The 18,616-nt window shown below is 35.3% G+C and overlaps 1 protein-coding gene and 1 pseudogene across 8 annotated transcripts in view; both read left to right on the top strand.

The window, feature by feature from the left end:
- The window catches only part of RAPH1 (Ras association (RalGDS/AF-6) and pleckstrin homology domains 1), an 81,875-nt gene that overhangs the window by 10,779 nt on the left and 52,480 nt on the right, over nucleotides 1–18,616 (top strand). For all 8 annotated transcript variants that reach the window (XM_023760409.1, XM_023760438.1, XM_023760431.1 and 5 more), the window contains exons 4-7: nucleotides 6,201–6,281; nucleotides 8,996–9,070; nucleotides 16,652–16,729; nucleotides 17,152–17,311. In XM_023760409.1, coding sequence (XP_023616177.1) covers nucleotides 6,201–6,281; nucleotides 8,996–9,070; nucleotides 16,652–16,729; nucleotides 17,152–17,311 — 394 coding nt within the window. The remainder of the gene's footprint in view (nucleotides 1–6,200; nucleotides 6,282–8,995; nucleotides 9,071–16,651; nucleotides 16,730–17,151; nucleotides 17,312–18,616) is intronic.
- Nucleotides 1,581–4,961, top strand: LOC102419860 (annotated as a pseudogene).

The following is an 18,616-nucleotide window of genomic DNA, read 5'->3' as shown; positions in this document are numbered from 1 at the left end:
CTTAAAAGTCTGATGGCTATGTTTCTACATCTCACCGAAATTCATTCACATGTACCAGCGTGGTGTTTAATTTCAGATTTTGCTGACCTAGCCTAGTGAGGTTAATAGGAAAGAATAGGTATCAAGTGGAAGAAGAGCTTAGATTTGGCAAAAGCCAGGGGAATTGTCTAGGTCTCACTCACAAACATTTTTCAAACACATGAATTATCCCAATCAACTCTGGCATAAATGCTCTGATTCTTTTTGTGTGTATTACTTAGAAATCTGTGCAATTTTCCTCCTTTGAGGAGGTAAAACGGTATCTTTATTTGGTTTTAGGTCGCTTTGTTTTTTTAAGTTGTGTTGTGGAGGGCTAGTAAAGGACCCTTTTGAACAAGAATAGAAATATATCCATCTGTTTTTTAAATTAAGAGCAACTATAAAATACAAAAGAAATAGTTTTAAAAGCATTCAAATATTTACTGGTTAATTAATGGCCAGGAAAAGAAGAGGAATAAATAGAGGAGTAGGGAGAAAGAAACAGTAGCAGCTACTATATTGAGTGCTTATTCTCTATGGTGAGCGTTGTGCCGTATCTTAACACTGAATCTGCCTGGTGCCTTGTGGAATGGGTACCACTGCCTCTGTTTTACAATGGATGGGACTAAGGCAGAGAGTGACTGAATATCTTTCCCAAGGATTTGAACCCAGACATTCTGGTTGTAGAGCTCATACTGCAATGCTTTGCTGCTTCATTACAGAGTTGAAGGAGAATCAAGACAAGGCTAGACTGACTGGCCAGGGCTCTCAGCTCCAGGCCTTACAGACAGGACTTGCATGGGCGGGAGAAAAAAGGCGATAAGATTTATGCAGTAACATCCCCATCTTGTGGTGGTGGTTCGTATATTCCTGAATACAGTTAAAATTTAACAACTATAAGTTATCTCTAATCTAAATGAATTGAGGTTTAAATAAAATTCAGATGAGGGCTGAATTCTAATTCTAATAGAATTCTATTTCTAGCAACCTTTGGAGATAAATGCTATTATACCCCATTTTACACATGAGGAAACAGGTTAAATAATAAGAGTGACATTGCCAGTAAATAGCTGACCTGGGGCTAGAACTCAAGCCTCCAGCCCCAGGGTCCACATTCTTAACCATTATGCTATGCTTTAAAAAAAATTGTGAAAAGCACATACATATGTCAATAAAAGGAATGTAAATATGCTCTATTGAAACACTAATGTGTTGTCACAAACCTCTATTCTTTCTTCCAGTTATAATCTAAGGTGTTAGCTATCAAAAGGAAGTGTCTTGTTTTGTAACTACAGTAGGTCCTCCGGTTATCCAACAGGCACTACATAAGTCACAACCCACCTACATAAGCACCTACGTCACTCACAGGGAACACATACACAGCAGTAATGAAGTGAAATAGTAGAAGAAATTTAAAAGAAAGATAACAATTCCTGACCTTTACTTGTGGTAAATAAATAATAAAAAACATAAAGCACATATATACATACGTTGAAATGACGGAACTTTTTTTTTATATAAATAAATGGGAGATGGTGACGTAACCACGAAACGACGTAAGTCGAGTCCAGCGTAACCCGAGGACTGTATGACTTTGGTACAAGACCATGTCTTGATTTATGTTTTGGCTTCTATGTTCAGATCAATGCTTTTCTATATACTAGTACAAACCCCCTGCCCAAGATTCTGGCTCATAAATGCTACTACATTCTAACATGTTATAGATCAGTTCAAAAAAGTAGTGATCCATAACTTACTTTGCAGATCTTTGTGGAGAATTTTTAAGAGATTGATGAAGAATTTGATAGTTTTATAACAAATGGAAGTTACGAGATTGGGAATGTTTAGAGCAAAATTTATGTGAAGAATCCTCAAATTTCATTTTTTATTATGTGTTTTGAGCCCAGCTTTTAGATTTAAAGTAATGATGAAGAATAAGTAAAAATTGGATTGGGGGAGATAATTTTTTGTAGGAAAGTAAATATTTTGTGGAAATGGACCCTAATTAACATGAAATAGTTTATATCATTACATAATCCCTTTTCAGCTTTGTTGATGTAACAACATGTAATCTTTGTTTGCATGTCCTGTTTTCTATTCTTTTTTTGTCAGTTTGCATACATATATTCACTTTTGATAAGGACTTGTTGAATTTCAATGACTATAATGTGCCATCATATTGTTTAACATGGTGCATAGGCAATCATCTCTTTTTGAATACTTTAGATTTAGATTTTAAACTAAATTAACCAATAACCATTTAGAAATATGGCGTGAGCTTGTGTGAGAGTCTAGAGAGTATAGATTTTTTAAAACTTTTTATTTTGAAATAATGTCAAACTTACAAAAATGTGAAAGGATTAGTACAAAGAACTCAGGAAACTCATTGCTCAGATTCACTCATTTTTAACATTGTGCCATATTTTGTTGGGTTTTTTATGTACACTTTTTTTCTGAACTATTTGAGAGTTCATTGCATTTATCATGTCCCTTTAGCCCTTAATGTCAGTCTTTGTTTCCTAAGAATGAGGATTTGATAGGCCTCCCGTTGACGCAGTGATTGACAACGTGCTATAGAATATGTTTAATGAGAAAATGTAGAGGTAGGAAAGCAAAAAGAATCTTGATCTGGCCAAGCATGTGGCATGAAGACCAAAAAGAAATAGTTATTCACATATTCCATTAATGAGCACGTAGGCATTGCACTGGGCTGTAAGAGATAAAACTGTGAACTTGGCTATAACCGTTTGAGGGCAGGAGGAACATCGTCTGGCATCGTTAGAGCTACACTGAAGTTGCATTGATCCGAGCTTGCCACCAAGAGCCTAACAGTCACCATGATGCTGAGCAGGGAAGGCAGGGAGGGTTTCGTGGTGAAGGTCAGGGGCCTACCCTGGTCCTGCTCTGCTGATGAAGTGATGCGCTTCTTCTCTGATTGCAAAATTCAAAATGGCACATCAGGTATTTGTTTCATCTACACCAGAGAAGGCAGACCAAGTGGTGAAGCATTTGTCGAACTTGAATCTGAAGATGAAGTGAAATTGGCTTTGAAGAAGGACAGAGAAACCATGGGACATAGATATGTTGAAGTATTCAAGTCCAACAGTGTTGAAATGGACTGGGTGTTGAAGCATACAGGTCCGAATAGTCCTGATACTGCCAATGATGGCTTCGTCCGCCTTAGAGGACTCCCATTTGGCTGTAGCAAGGAGGAGATTGTTCAGTTTTTTTCAGGTTTGGAAATTATGCCAAATGGGATGACACTGCCTGTGGACTTTCAAGGGCGGAGCACAGGGGAGGCCTTTGTGCAATTTGCTTCACAGGAGATAGCTGAAAAGGCCTTAAAGAAGCACAAGGAAAGAATAGGGCACAGGTACATTGAAATCTTTAAGAGTAGCCGAGCTGAAATCCGAACCCATTATGACCCCCCTCGAAAGCTCATGGCTATGCAGCGACCCGGTCCCTATGATAGGCCAGGGACTGGCAGAGGTTATAATAGCATTGGCAGAGGGGCTGGGTTTGAAAGGATGAGGCAGGGTGCCTATGGTGGAGGGTATGGAGGCTATGATGATTATGGTGGCTATAATAATGGGTATGGCTTTGGGTCGGATAGATTTGGAAGAGACCTCAATTACTGTTTTTCAGGAATGTCTGATCATAGATACGGAGATGGTGGGTCCAGTTTCCAGAGCACCACAGGGCACTGAGTACACATGAAGGGATCACCTTACAGAGCCACTGAGAATGATATTTACAATTTTTTCTCACCTCTTTACCCCATGAGAGTACACATTGAAATTGGACCCGATGGCAGAGTTACTGGGGAGGCAGATGTTGAATTTGCTACTCATGAAGATGCTGTGGCAGCTATGGCAAAAGACAAGGCTAATATGCAACACAGATATGTGGAGCTCTTCTTGAATTCTACTGCAGGAACAAGTAGGGGTGCTTATGATCACAGCTATGTAGAACTCTTTTTGAATTCTACAGCAGGGGCAAGAAGCGGTGCTTATGATAGCCAAATGATGGGAGGGATGGGCTTATCCAACCAGTCTAGTTATGGGGGTCCTGCTAGCCAGCAGCTGAGTGGTGGTTATGGAGGTAGTTATGGTTGTCAGAGCAGGATGAGTGGATATGACCAAGTTCTGCAGGAAAATTCAAGTGACTATCCGTCAAACCTTGCCTAGGTAGAGAAGGAGCATTAAACAGCTACTACAGAAATGAAAGCGGTGCATTTATGGGAGTTGAACAGAATGGGAGGGCTGTCTAGCATATCCAATATGGTAAATGGGAAATAGATTCTGATTACTCTAGGTCAACTTTTCTTTCTTTCTCTTTCTCTTTTTTTTTTTTTTTTAAGAAAAAGGTTACGTTTAATACTTTTGCATTACAGGCTTGTGATTTATGCTTACTGTAAAATGGGAGTCAGAATTGTTTTCAAGCTCAGTAATTTTGAACACTGAAATATTCAGTATTGACCATAACTGTTAAAACTATTTTCATCTTTCCTTAAGTTAGTTTATGTTGTAGGAGTGTACCTAAGCAGTAAGCATATTTAGGTTAAAGCAATTCTCTTATGTTAAATGTTGCTCTTATACCACAAGACATTGAAAACTTTGGATGTGTGTTGAGAAATATGCTTTTCTCTAAAACTCAAATATAGGAGCTCTGCGTCTATAATTCAAAGTGAAAACATTTGGCATGTTTGTTAATTCTAGCTTTTTGGCTTACTATCCTATAAGGCACGTGAGTGTACACTTATTTTTATTAAGATCTGGGACAATTTTGAGATGTAATACCAATTGATACTTTAGGAGTTGGGTCATGTCATTTGTATAAAATTCTGAAGCTTTGATTTAAATCTTTCCTTGTATTGTGATTTCCATTAGACATATTGTACTAAGTGAAACCTGTTAAATGAATCTTCCTTTTAAAAACTGGAAGAGCCGAAACCGGTTTGGCTCAGTGGATTGAGCGTCGGCTTGCGGACTGAAAGGTCCCAGGTTCGATTCCGGTGAAGGGCATGTACCTGGGTTGCGGGCACATCCCCAGTAGGAGATGTGCAGGAGGCAGCTGATCGATGTTTCTCTCTCATCGATGTTTCTGACTCTCTATCTCTCTCCCTTCCTCTCTGTAAAAAATCAATAAAATATATTAAAAAATAAAAAAATAAAAACTGGAAGAAAAACAAACAAACGAAAAAACTGTGAACTTAATAGACAATGTCTTTTTGAGATTATAATGTATTATGTGAGGAGATGGGTGTCAATACAGACAACCAAACAAGCAATTTCAGTCAATGTGGTGAATACTGTGATAGGAAAGACAGTGTTCCACCTTGGTTAAAAGGTCATTGATGACTTTGAAAATGAATTATAGACTGCATTACAACACACGGGATAAAGACTTTGGAAAAGAAAGATGTATGCTAGATGGTAGGGGATTGAAGGATAAGTGGAGGAGATACACTATAGCTGAGTTCAGGAAATTTGGCAGTGAAAAGGAAAATAGAGTTTAAGAGGAGGAGGGAACCCAGAAGACTTGATTATTTTTTGTCCTTCCTGCCACCAATAAGCTGGACTAGTTGAGTATTAGAGGCTGAGCTATTAGAGAGGGGGGGCATGAGTGGGATCTAGAACATGCTTAGCTTTGGAGAGGGGAAAGCATATTCATATAGAACTGGAGAGAATGAGAATATGGGTGTAGCTATAGGATGCATTGTAGTGGTGAAGATAGATGGATGTGGTAGATGGATGTGATTTGCTTAGTTACGGAGGGAATTGAGGTCATGTGAAGAGGTGGAAGGGTAAAATTAGAAGCTTGAAGAACTTTGTAACTATTTAGAACAAGCTTTGAGTGAGGAGGAAAGACAGAATGCTGACAAACAGCAGTCAAGGCCCAATTGAGGTCAGAGCATGAATTGGTAATGGACACAGTGTTTCTCCATAACTCTCCCTTAGAGCTCTACTTTCCAGAGGTAGAGTGAGGTTATCCTTAAATTATCAAAGGTTAGGATCATCTGGTTCTTACCTTCTTTTATTTTTGCATGATATAATGAAAGATGCATGCAACTTTTCATTGGCATTTTATTTCAGTGATCTTTTCTCTTCCTGCATGATAATGAGAACTGCCCTTTTCCACCTCCTTTACCTATCATTTTCTTCCTTCCTGCATTTTCACAGCATGCTATTTCTCTGAGATGTCCCAGCAAGCCGGCCAAGCGTCATATTGACTTCACAGAAGAACAGGCTGAGCTGACACCTGTAAGTTCTATAAACATGTCCATGGAACTAGTTAAATACCAATGAAGAGGAATGCATTCTTCAGAACTTTTGATGATGAAACCTTATCATATACCTCAATTTTTCAATTAAAAATTAAACCAAGGTTAAAAATAAATGAGCAAAAGCAAATGAGCAACTCTACAATATGGCACCATTGAATATTAATACTTGTGGTGAGGTTATGTAGGTTGTAGCATGTCTAACAGAGAAATTTTGTGTTGGAACCCCCAGCTGCCTCTTATCCTCCAGGACTCTATAAGCTTTTTAAGAAATACTTTGCTGAACTCCTAATATTGGGTTAGGTAGTCCACCTAATACTTGGCTCCCATACCCCTCACAACCGCTGTTGTAACTGTCAGTTCTCTCCCTATTTGACTCTAAACTGTGAGAGTAAGAAATGCCTGTCTTGGTCGCCTTTGCATCTTCAGTGCCTGTCATGGTTGCAGGCTCAAAGTTGAAACCTAAAAATAATTGAATAAATGAAAGAGGGGAAGATGGAAGAGAGTAAGAAAATGGGCTAATAATAAATCAGTGAAATGGATTAAGATAAGACTAAGCCATTGACCTTGTGTTGTTAGTGATAAATGAAGGAAAATATAAAAAGGCCCCATTTAAATGAAGCTCTGTACATTTTTGTTACCAGTAACATGTACCAAGACTAAAGGCCGATTTAATGACATGCCCAAAGCAGTGTCTTTTACTTTTCTCACTCCTCCAATTGCATACCACTCTTCTCATCCATCTTGCATCTTTCTCCAGTAACCAGTTCTCCTGCCACCCCGCACCTCCTTTCTGAGGAATGCTAGAGTGATGTAGGGACTGGCACCAGTAGGAGAAGGTAGATAAGTAAGGCATTTATTGAAGGGAGGAATTTGCTGCTTCTGATTTCTAGATTTGGCGGGGGGGGGGGCTGCAACAAATACTTGAAGCTTAGACAGAGGGAGCATGGAGATCTGGCCTCCCTCCCTGCTAGTGATTAAGCAGTGAATAGCTGTCTATGATCATGTCCACCTAGTGCTTGTGGTCTCATTTTTAGATGTAACATATTTTGGAGTAACCAGCTATAATGACTATACCCCTTTTATTTTAAGATATTTAAACCTTGAAAATTTTTTAAATGGATAACTCTTAGAGCCTTTAAATAGTTAGATATTCTTACTGATCAGAGTAAGATGGATTATTTTTTAGTGACTTGAAGTCTTGAAATAATTTGAATTTAAGGATTGATTGAGTACATCCTGTAAGATTTTTTTAAAGTTTAAACCTTACTTATATGTAGAATCAAATGAACAAAAGAAACTGACAAACAGAATAGGTCCAGAGGCATGGATACATGGAACAGAATGACAGATCTCAGAGGAGAAGGGGGTTAGGGGAACAGGAAGAGATTAACGAACATATACCTGGTATGTATAGCCCATGGACACAGACAATAGTGTGGGGAAGACCTGGAGTGGGACAGGGGCTGGGTGGAGGTGAGGGAAATGGAGGACATCTGTAATACTGTCAACTATTAAATAAATAAATAGCTAAAAAAAAAAATACAGGCAGTGAAATACCATATAGCAAACCTAACTCAAGTGTAGATATGACTCAATATTAAGTTAATATTATATTCTGTTATCTAGAAGTAGTGTGTTTTATTATCTGTGACAAAGAACTTTATGAGAGTAGATGCTGCTCTAGTATTTGTTTACGTAAATGAAAAGAATTTGTTTCAAGAATAACTTGATATACAGTTAGGTTTATAAAATATAAATTATAGAATATTTTCTATAACTCCACTTAACTGTGCCATGTATTGTTTTAAATGGTGGTTAGTAACTACATAGCATTAAAACTAATTCGGAATTATTTAGAGATGGAAGTCTGAATTACATATATATCAAAACAGCTATAATTTATACTACATGAGTTTAAATACAGTTGCTTAAACTTGTAACAAGTTACTAAAACGTTATTAAGGGGAAAAAGGCGGTTAGGGCTATGTTATTCGCAATCATTTTAATGAAAATATCTTAATTGCTTGAATTAATTTAACCATTTTAAGGCAACAGCACTTCTTAATATTTTACTTACATCATTCAATTGCCTTGCAAGTCCTTTACTGTGCAACACATTGTTAGTATCCTAATATAATGAATTAATAAAATTTTACTGAAAATAGGTGATTATTATTAGGCAAAATATTTATGGACATTTTTCCTCTTGGTTTGACTATCACTGAATTGTCAGAAATACTTGCAGAAGTTTTGGAAATGATGTAGTTTCATTCTCTTTTCATAAGATTATATTATTTAATGTGGGCTTTACAAGAGGAAGGAATATGTTTGTCATTAACCTTCGACACCTGTTTATTTGTGCTGTACGCACAGCACTCACAAACACTGTCCTGGAAAAAAAACTGGCTCTGTGGTCTGTGCAGTGTGTGACCATTTCCCAGAGTGAGGATCAGCAGGAGTCGGCTAGGACATGCCTTCTGGCATGGGTGGTATCTGTGTTCCCACCCACCCCCCCTTTTCTTTTTTTCCTCCCCTTTTAGAAAAAATTTCTTTTAGACACATTTTAGTGAGTATAGGGGAAAGATATGAGGCTAATAATAGAGAATCATTCTTTGTCTACTTTATATTTTAAACACATAAAACCTCCACTGACTTCTATCGCCTTTTTTTGTTTTTCTCTTTCTGTACAAGCACTCCTATTTGGACAGGGAAACCTCCCTTCTTCTGAGAAACATTGCAGGAAAACCTTCTCATTTGCTGACCAAGGTGAAACCTCTTCTTTCCACCTGTATGTAAATATTTATTGCCTTATAGGTAGAATACAATTTCTGGGTTTGATTGTGCTCTCAGATTTCTCAGATTGTGCTTTCTTATTTCAGCACCTTTGTGCTGAAAAGGAGTGTTTTTTTTTCTTACTGAAGGTAATTATTTACTGACTTTAATATGTTCTATTAAGAATAGAACATGTTTGCAGTAATTTACTAGTTTTTCACTGAAAATTTACTGTTGTAAATACCTAAAAGTCTTCACAAGTATATTGCACTTTTTCTAGCTTAACATTGTAATTCACTTGAAAGTCTAAAAATGTTTAACTTTTACTACTAATGCTTATCTATGCTGTGAGGTTTTTTTCAGCCGACTTTGTTTTCTAATTCTTGTTTATATTATCAGCACCTCATTTAATTAAAACATTTGTTTATATAAACAGAATCTTACTTTACATTAGCTTCATCAAATTGGAAGAGAATGAGTTTTAATTTCTCAGTTCTTCAATTTCAGAATAGTTTGAATTGGTCCAGCTAGATTTTCACTGGGTTGGTATTTTACATCAATTTTAAATCTTTTAGCCATTGCCATCATTAATTAAGGGAAACAGAATAAGGAAGCTGACTATAAATAGCTTTCTGCCGCTTTTTAAATCAGGGTTTTATTTTATTATCTTATTTAAATAATGTTAAAGTCAAGAATGTCAGACTTGGTTTTTGAAAAATATTCACAGTAATGATAGGTAATGTTTGTTAGATATTATATCAGAGGGTATTTTTTATTTCATTTTTTTCTTAACCATATAAACTTGTGAAAGATGGTAAAGCTAAAATTAAAATCTCCGTGAGAAGCAGCTCAAAGAGAAGATCCAAGAGTCAGCAGTAACCCTTTCTCTTGCCTGAGTTTCTCTCTTTGAAGTAGAGCTAGGAATGGGTTAGAAGTAGCTTAAATATCAGGGAATGTAGAAGTCTAAGCAGATAATAGACTTGTACTTTCTAACCTTAGCAAAATTCTTTCCTTTTCCTCAGCTCTTCTCTGTTGACTGTCTCTACCTGGAATATTTACTCATAGCTTCAGCTAGCATCTCTGTTCTAGATTGTATCTCTGAGAGCAACAAATTTTCAGATAGCCATCAGGCATTTCCTGTAAGATTACCAGTACCAATCCCGAAGGTCTTTAACTTCCTTGCCCTGGGGCCTCACAATTTCTATTCAGAATCCTGCCATTCTCCCAGTTGCCCAGGTTTGAACCCTCTACCATTTTTGGTGCCTTTCTTCTTTTTACTTACGACCTCAGCTCTAGTGAAGGACTTGCTATCTTGAGGATTTACTGAGTTCACCCTCCCGTTTAATTCCCATTGCCACCACCCTAAAACCAGTTCTTAATCTCTTACCAGAGCCACTACACTTGTCTCTTTATTCTTGCCTGTCCCTCCTCTTGTCCATTTTTTACACTGCTCACAGATTAAGTGCAGCTTTTAACCATATCCATGGCTTATTTATTCAACAAATATTTGTTGAGTCATGTGCTGTGCTAGCTATAACATTGTATAAAATGGCCATATATCCCCCGCCTCCCTCAGGAGCTCACAGTCTTCTTATGAAGGTGGATTTAAAAAACATTAACAAGCAAGCATGTAGACAAATTCTAACTCATGTTTTAAGTGCTATGAAGGAAGGCTGCATTGCCTTTAGATGGTGAAATCAGAAAAGGCCCTTCTGGTAGCATTTAATCTAAAACTTGAAGGATGAAAAGCCATCTTGAGGGTCAAGGGAAGAGGTCCATGTAGACAGTCCCAGGGAGAACGGATCTTGGCACGTTTGAGAAGCTGAAAGAAAAACGGGGCTGGAGCCACAATAGTCAAAAAATAAATATATATATGAGTGTCTTTATTTGGATTTGGAGAGGTAGCCAGGAAGCAGATTATTCAAGCATGCTAAGGAGTTTAATTTTTTCCCCCCTAAAACTGTTGAAGAGAATAACTTCATTCATTCAACAAATATTTACTATGTGCCACACAGCATTTACAACCCAATATGCCAGTGAACAAAAACAGTTTCTATCGTAGAATGAGTGGTTCTTTGCAGGTTTTGGATAAATGCAGTCAGTAATTTCTCATCTCCCTCTGCCCAAGTGATGGTGATGCCAACTGCAGCATCAGAGCCATTCCCTCCTCAGATCACATCTCCTGTTACCCCAGTGGTGGTATTACTGGTGTATATAGTCAATATCCTGCTTTCATACAGTAAGAAATTTGAGCAGGAATGTGATTCTGTAGCATAGAACCTAAATATTTAGGGTGGGGTAGTGAATGGAGTCAAGGATGAAGTGGCAGAACTTCTAGATAATCTGAGCCACAGGGGCCTCTCAATGTCAGTGCCCTCTGTACCAGAGCACCTGGCTGTCGTGAAGCTAAAATGAAGTTATACCTCTTGGATAGCTCCTGTGTGGTCGTCTGGTTCTCCCTACCCAGAGGACATGTGTCCAGGTTACTGACACACCTCTGACCTGCTCTCTTCCAAACTAGGACATTGTCACACCCAGTGGTCAGTACATAGCAGCACTGTGCTTAGGCCAGGGCAGCAAAAAGAATGGGTGGGTTTTTTTGTTGTTTTGTTTTCACCAATCCAGGCCAAGTGAAAATTTTCATTTTTGACAAGCAGTGTTTATTTACTGCTATCCCAAAGTTTGTGTTATAACCCTTAGGACAAAAGGAACTGTCATATTGTAGTGTAAAGAGCAAGCAGTCACTTGGTAGCTGCCAGTATAATCTTAGAAAGATGAGTCTTTTGGGGCCTTATTTAGTGTGTGACAAGTTTCAAGGTGTTCAGATAATGTTAGTTCTCTTCTCAGTGACAGTCATATCAATTTCATGATTTCTTTCTTTGCTTTATTTTTTTAAATTGATTTTAGAGAGAAAGGGAGAGAGAGAGAGAAACATTGATTTGTTGTTCCACTTAATTATGCACTCATTGGTTGATTCCTGTTTATACCTTTACCAGTATCAAACCCACAAAACGGTGTATTGGGACACGCTCTAACCAACTGAGCTTACACGGTCAGGACAGTTGCATGATTTCTTAAAGAGAAGTAAACTAGTTACTATTTTGGCCCTAAACAGTTTTCTAGAATAGACCACTTCATGGGCATCAAACTGTTTACTACTACAAGTTTTCTTTTAATTCTTTTAATTTACATAGCTTGTTTATTGTTATAATCTGTGAAATAAACTAGATCCCAAAGAAACTGCTAACTTCTCTTTAGCCCCGTAATTTCAATAAGATTTGTTCTGAACCCACAAAGCCTTAATAATTTCTTAGTTGAAGGAATTCCCTAGCCGTCTGTTAGCAACTGTAACTCTATAAGTATTCTGTTTTTTACACTGAAGACAATGCTCTAACACTTTGTGGCCACAGCATTGGCTTTCATTTAATCGTAAGATCTTCACTGAGTTTTTGTCCTTGATGTAAATTTGAGGAGGCTTGGCATTTGATGATTATTGATAGCCACACAGGGGTTTTTCAGGTAGAAAATAGGTTGTCTCTTGCTTTTGTAAGAGAAGGGGTAGGAAAGAAAGTTCAGTTATTATATGTGTGAGGTATCTTTTACATATATTTAGGATAGTTATGGGACAAACAGGGTGAAGAAAGGGATAGGCCAAAGATAAGGGGCAGAAGACTTAAACCCGGAGTTTGTTGGCTTTAACAGAAAGGAGAGAACATGAGATGAATAAAGCTCTGTTCTTTGTTTTAACTTGAGTTGCAGATAGTAAACAGATTTGCATTGCCTTTATAAATAAACTATTGGATATCTTCTAAGTATATAATCTAAGTACATTAGCAAAGATTTATTGATCTTTCCTATATTGCACAGTACTCTATAAGCTTACAACAGTTTCTTCCTTGTTGTGGTTAAAAGATATGATGATGACTTAAATAAAGTAGGTGAAATCAAACTTTCTGAGGAAGAATAAAATACTATGAATTTTGCAGTTTGATATAAACATTTTATTTCCACTTTTGCTCCAAACTCTAGAACTTAGAGGTATCTTGATTAATTGTTTCTTCAAAAAGCTCCTAGCAAGGACATTCTTATTAATAAACTGGAGAAAAATGAACTTAAATTTCCCTAGGTTGAAATTAAGCTAGCTTTTAAATTTGAATTTGATAGTTTTAACACAGACCAATTTATGTAAAGAGTAATATGTTAAGCAAATGGGAGAATAGCTAAATTTGGGTGTTCAAATAGCCTACCTTGCTGTTTTACCGAAAAATGGTTTCTTATTGATGGCTAGGAAATCTCATTGGTTTAATGTATGTTCATTGGTTGCATGTATCTTGTTTTCTTTCCTTTTTTTCTTTTTAATGGAATTTATTGGAGTCTTTTGTTTCTTTAAATCTTTCTTCCAGTGTATCAGCTTTTTTCCTGTTGGCCTGTGGAGCAGAAACTGATCTGGGAGTTTAAGCTAATCTTATAATTGAAATACTTTTGATGTCATTTCTTCAAAAGATAGCACTGATTGTGTTCTAGATAATATACTAAAAGGGGAGTTGTGAAAATAAATTTTCATAATAAAATTTATAACCAATATCAGATGTAATATTTGAATTCTTATATTCCTTTTTTGAATAGACTTTATATTTTATAGTAAAATTTAGAGGGAGGTAAAGAGATTTCTTATATACCACTTACCACCACACATGCATAGTCTCCATTATCACCATCTCCCACCAGAATGGTACATTTGTTACAGTTGATGGACCTATATTAACACATCATTATCACTCAGAGTCCATAGTTTATATTAGGCTTCACTTTTGCTGGTGTACATTCTATGAGTTTGGACAAGTGTATAATGACATATATCTACTATTAGAGTATCATACTATTAGAATAGTTTCACCCCCACAAAAATTCTGTGCTCCACCTGTTCACCCCTTCCTCTACCCAACCCCCAACAATACTAATCTTTTTACTGTTTTCATAGTTTTGCCTTTTTCAGAATGTCATAGAGTTGGAATGTATAGCCTTTTCAGATTGGTTTCTTTCACTTAGTGATATGCTTTTCCATTCCCTCCATGTCTTTTCATGGCTTGATAGATCATTTCTTTTATAGCACTGAATAATATTTCATTTTCTGGAATCAGTATAATTTATCCATTCACCTACTGAAAGATATCTTAATTGCTTACAAGTTTTGTCATTTTATAAATAAGGCTACTGTAAACATCTATATGTAGGTTTTTGGGTGGAGGTAAGTGTTCAACTCATTTGGGTAAGTGTTAAGGAGCATGATTGCTGGGTCGTATCATAAGCATGTCTAATTTTCTAAGAACCCACCAAACTGTCCTCCAAAGTGGTTGTACCATTTTGCATTCCCACCAGCAGTGAATGAGAGTTCCTGTTACTCCACAACCTCACCAGCATTTGGTGTTAACAGTGTTTTGAATTCTGGCCATTCTAATAGGTGTGTAGTGGTAACTCATTGTTTTAATTTGCAGTTCCCTAATGACATATGATTCTGAGCATTTTTTATAGTCTTATTTGCCATATGTGTATCTTCTTGTATCTGTGTAACTCATTGTTAAGGTGTTTTGCCCATTTTTAAATTGGGTTGTTCATTTACTTGTTAGTTTTAAGAATTCTTTGTATAGTTTAGATCATAATTCTTTATCAGATATGTCTGATATTTTGCAAATATTTTTCCTAGTGTATATAGCTGTCTTCTCATTCTCTTGAATATGTTTTATCCTAAAAATGTATTACGCTTTTGAGGACATCTAATTTTTTTTAACTTCTGCATATTGATTATAATATAAAAGAATTTGGCCTTTTAGAAGTTCATGTTTATATTCCAAATATGCAAAGCATTGATTCTGCATACCAGTTTTTCCTCATCAGACTTTGAGGTTTAAATTTATAGTAGTAATTTAGTTTTCTTATTTTATAACCTGCCTTAAGAAAAAATCTTGTTCAGATATATAATCAACAATAATTCTGTTGTTTATTTGCATAAAGTGTGGATAGGATGATCGAATCTTTTAATCAAATGAAAATATCTATAATAGTCTAAGAATTCAGTTTTATCTTACTCCTCTCCATTGTTAAAATAAAGTTCTTTGTTTTCTGTCTAATTGGGTTTACAGATAGTATTTCCAGACCTTGGTGGTTATTATGTTAATTCCCTGACTCCTTTCATTGACAAGGATCAGATTTCTGACAAACAAGCCCCACTGTCTTCCCCAACCACTGGTTTTTCTGTTTCACAGAGTAGTGAGTAAATACTAAGCTGGAAATGAGGGGAGAAAGCCTAGAATGTGAAGAGGAAAGCAAAGCAGTTCAGAAACAGGAAAGCCAACAGAATTTAGGAGAGCAGTGAATCTCTTTTGCGGGGAGTTTCTTTACCCTGATAGCTTTAGGTTTTTAATGAAGAATAACACACGGGTTGTGGTTTTTAATTAGAATCCACAGTAAATAGTGCTTGTCTGATATAATTAGGTTTTTCTTTTGTTGTTGTTTTTAGTGTGTGTGTTTTTAAATTTTATATTAAATAAAGGAATCTACAAGCTGGTAGTTTATATTTTTCTTAGTTATTTTCCAGAGAAATCAAAGTTTAGAATTAGAAAGTAATCCTTTATAAGTACAGGTTTACTTACATGAGTTTTCAACTGGTAATTAATGCTGCAGTGTACTATGGCCTATTGCTGGAAAGTGCAGGTAAGTACTGGTATTAGAGCACTATATGTTGTTTTAGGAAAAAAATAGACTAATGGTTTAAGTATAGTTGTAGTTCTTGATAATTTTATTACTACTTATCTAAATTTTATAAAGTAGAAGTTAGTAGAAATTAAATATTTGAAAAATTATATTTAACTTAAAAATTATCAATGAATTAATGGAAATAAATTTGAGTTTATTGACATGAGACATTGATTATATTGTGTGTTTTTTTCCAAAGCAGAGTAAAACTTATAATATAATGTAGCCTCTTCTATTTTTATTGGTATATTAATGAGAATGTACCTACATTTTTTTAATTAAGGAGTTATATATGGTTGCAAATAAATTGATACTAGGATTTTTTGTTTTGTTTTTGTTTTTTTGCTATTTTTATGATGATACGTTTTCAGTGTAAGAGAACAAAACATTAGTATGCAAAAAATGGATTGCCCATGCTTTGGAGGGGTAATAAATTCAGAGTTAAGTATTGTGCAGGTGTAACAAATTGGCAATCTCACAGATAACCTATATACATTCATGTTTCCCCTAGCCCAGAACCCCAAATTCATCTTCAGATGGACAGAATCAAACTCATTAATCTACTACATTATAGGTTTCTTTTTCTCTGGAATATGGAATCTAGTCTAATAAGAGATCTTCAAGTCTGCATCTTTAAAAAAGTTTATAATATGTGAGCTCTCACTTTTGAACACGGTTATTTTTAAAATATACTTTATATAATTGTGTGAAGTTATATTCTTGCTGAAATTCAATGCTAGCAACATCCTTAAGGATAAAAAGACTTCTTTTAAAAATCTCATTATTTTAGCATTAGTTTATCTGAAGTGCTTTTGTTCACAGGAAGAACAAGCAGCAAAATTGAAAGCTGAGAAGATCAGAGTTGCCCTAGAGAAAATTAAAGAGGCACAAGTGAAAAAGGTGATACTTGGATTTTTTAAATCAGTTTTACAGATTTATAAAAAATTGCCTTGTTTATATAATGTATCTCTAAGATATGGAGAGGTAGAGGGGTAGTTCTTCCTAATATATTTTTCACATGTATTTTTTGTGGATAAAATGCATTTTAAAAGAAGTAAATTTCTGATTTTAAGTTACCCTAACAGAGTAAAACAAAATAATCTTATTATGATCTTACCCGTTATAATTTTAAGGAGGCTTTACATTTGTTTATGTAGGTTATTTGATACCTAATTTTAGAGTATTTTTATATAATAAATTTAAGTTTGTTTTAATTTATATTTAACTGAGGGCATTACTAAGAGCAGTACTCAATTATTGGAAGAAGTTTCTAAAATGTCTGATTTTTGGTTTGCATTTAATTTTCTTTTTGCCTTTTATAGCTGGTTATTAGAGTCCACATGTCTGATGATAGTTCTAAAACAATGATGGTGGATGAGAGACAGACGGTGAGACAAGTGCTGGATAACCTCATGGACAAATCCCACTGTGGTTACAGTTTAGACTGGTCACTGGTAGAAACCATCTCTGAGTTACAAATGGGTTAGTAATCTCATTGCTTCACTTACTTTTTAATTTCTTTTTAATTCTAACAGTTTTTGTGTTGGTAAAAGCACTTGGAGACATATTTATATTTTATCCCCTATAATATAAACTTGGCTTTTTACATTATCTTTTTTTTTCAAGTATTTTGAGATTTCTTTGAATATGAGGTATCTAGTTGAGTTTAGATTTTCTTATAGAACAAACTTTTTGTGTGTTTTTTAAGGTAACAAAATACTATTTCCCTTCAAATAAGAACTGCATAGATCAACACATTTACTGAAGACCAATTTATTCACATTTACTGAAGTCTTTATTCCTGCATTTGATTTTCAGGGGACAAATAAAGCACAAATATCTTATTTTTAGCTAGGTGTATGTCGTCTTAGTTTCCTAAGATTTGTAGTTTGGTATGATGTCTTCTAATTATAAACATCCTCATTTTTTATATCATTCTTGACTTTTAAAACTTTTTTTTTTGTAATATTAGTTGTATGATTACAGAAATCTTGCAGTAATTCTCTTAGCATACTTAATTGAATCAGTAATCAATGTTAACTTGCTATTTTAAAATATGTATTTGCATTTCTCTTACTACTTACTATATTTTTAAATATTCACAGCAATTTACAGATAAATAAAAAAATATAATTATTAACCCCTTCTCTCAGAAAATATGTACACAACTCCCAAAACTAAGTCATAAGTTATTAGACCATCATTAACATGAATAAAAATGTATTCTCGTAATACTCATCTATAACTCTTCTTAATTAGAAAACTTGTTTGAGTTCATAGATGTAGCAGCATTATGATACACAGAAAATGTTTGGATGCTAGTTTTGGAATATTTTTATGATCGTAGTTTTAAAGACTCGCATTTGTAATATTTCTGTATTACCTCTTATATAATTGACTATGGCGTTTTAAGTAACTATTGTTTAATCATATATACATGGCACAGTGCTTCAACTATAGTATGAGGTGAACTCGTAGATACAGAGATCAGACTGGTTGGTTGCCGGAGGGGAAGGGGGTTGAGGGGCTAGGTGAAAAGGGTGAAGGGATTACATGCAAATTAGTAGTAACAAAATAGTCACAGGGATGTAAAGTTCAGCATAGTGACTATAGTCAATAATATTAATAAGTATATATAGAGCCAGGAGGGTACTTGAAATATCAGGAGACCACTTTGTAAAGTAGTATATGGTTGTCTAACCATTATGCTGTACACCTGAAACTAATAAAAAATAATAGTGAATGTTAACTGTATTTGAAAAATAAAAATTAAAATATATATATTTT

This window comes from Myotis lucifugus, unplaced genomic scaffold (genome assembly GCF_000147115.1).
Source record: "Myotis lucifugus unplaced genomic scaffold, Myoluc2.0 scaffold_3, whole genome shotgun sequence".
Lineage (NCBI taxonomy): Eukaryota > Metazoa > Chordata > Mammalia > Chiroptera > Vespertilionidae > Myotis > Myotis lucifugus.
This window is presented reverse-complemented; position numbering and strand designations above follow the sequence as displayed.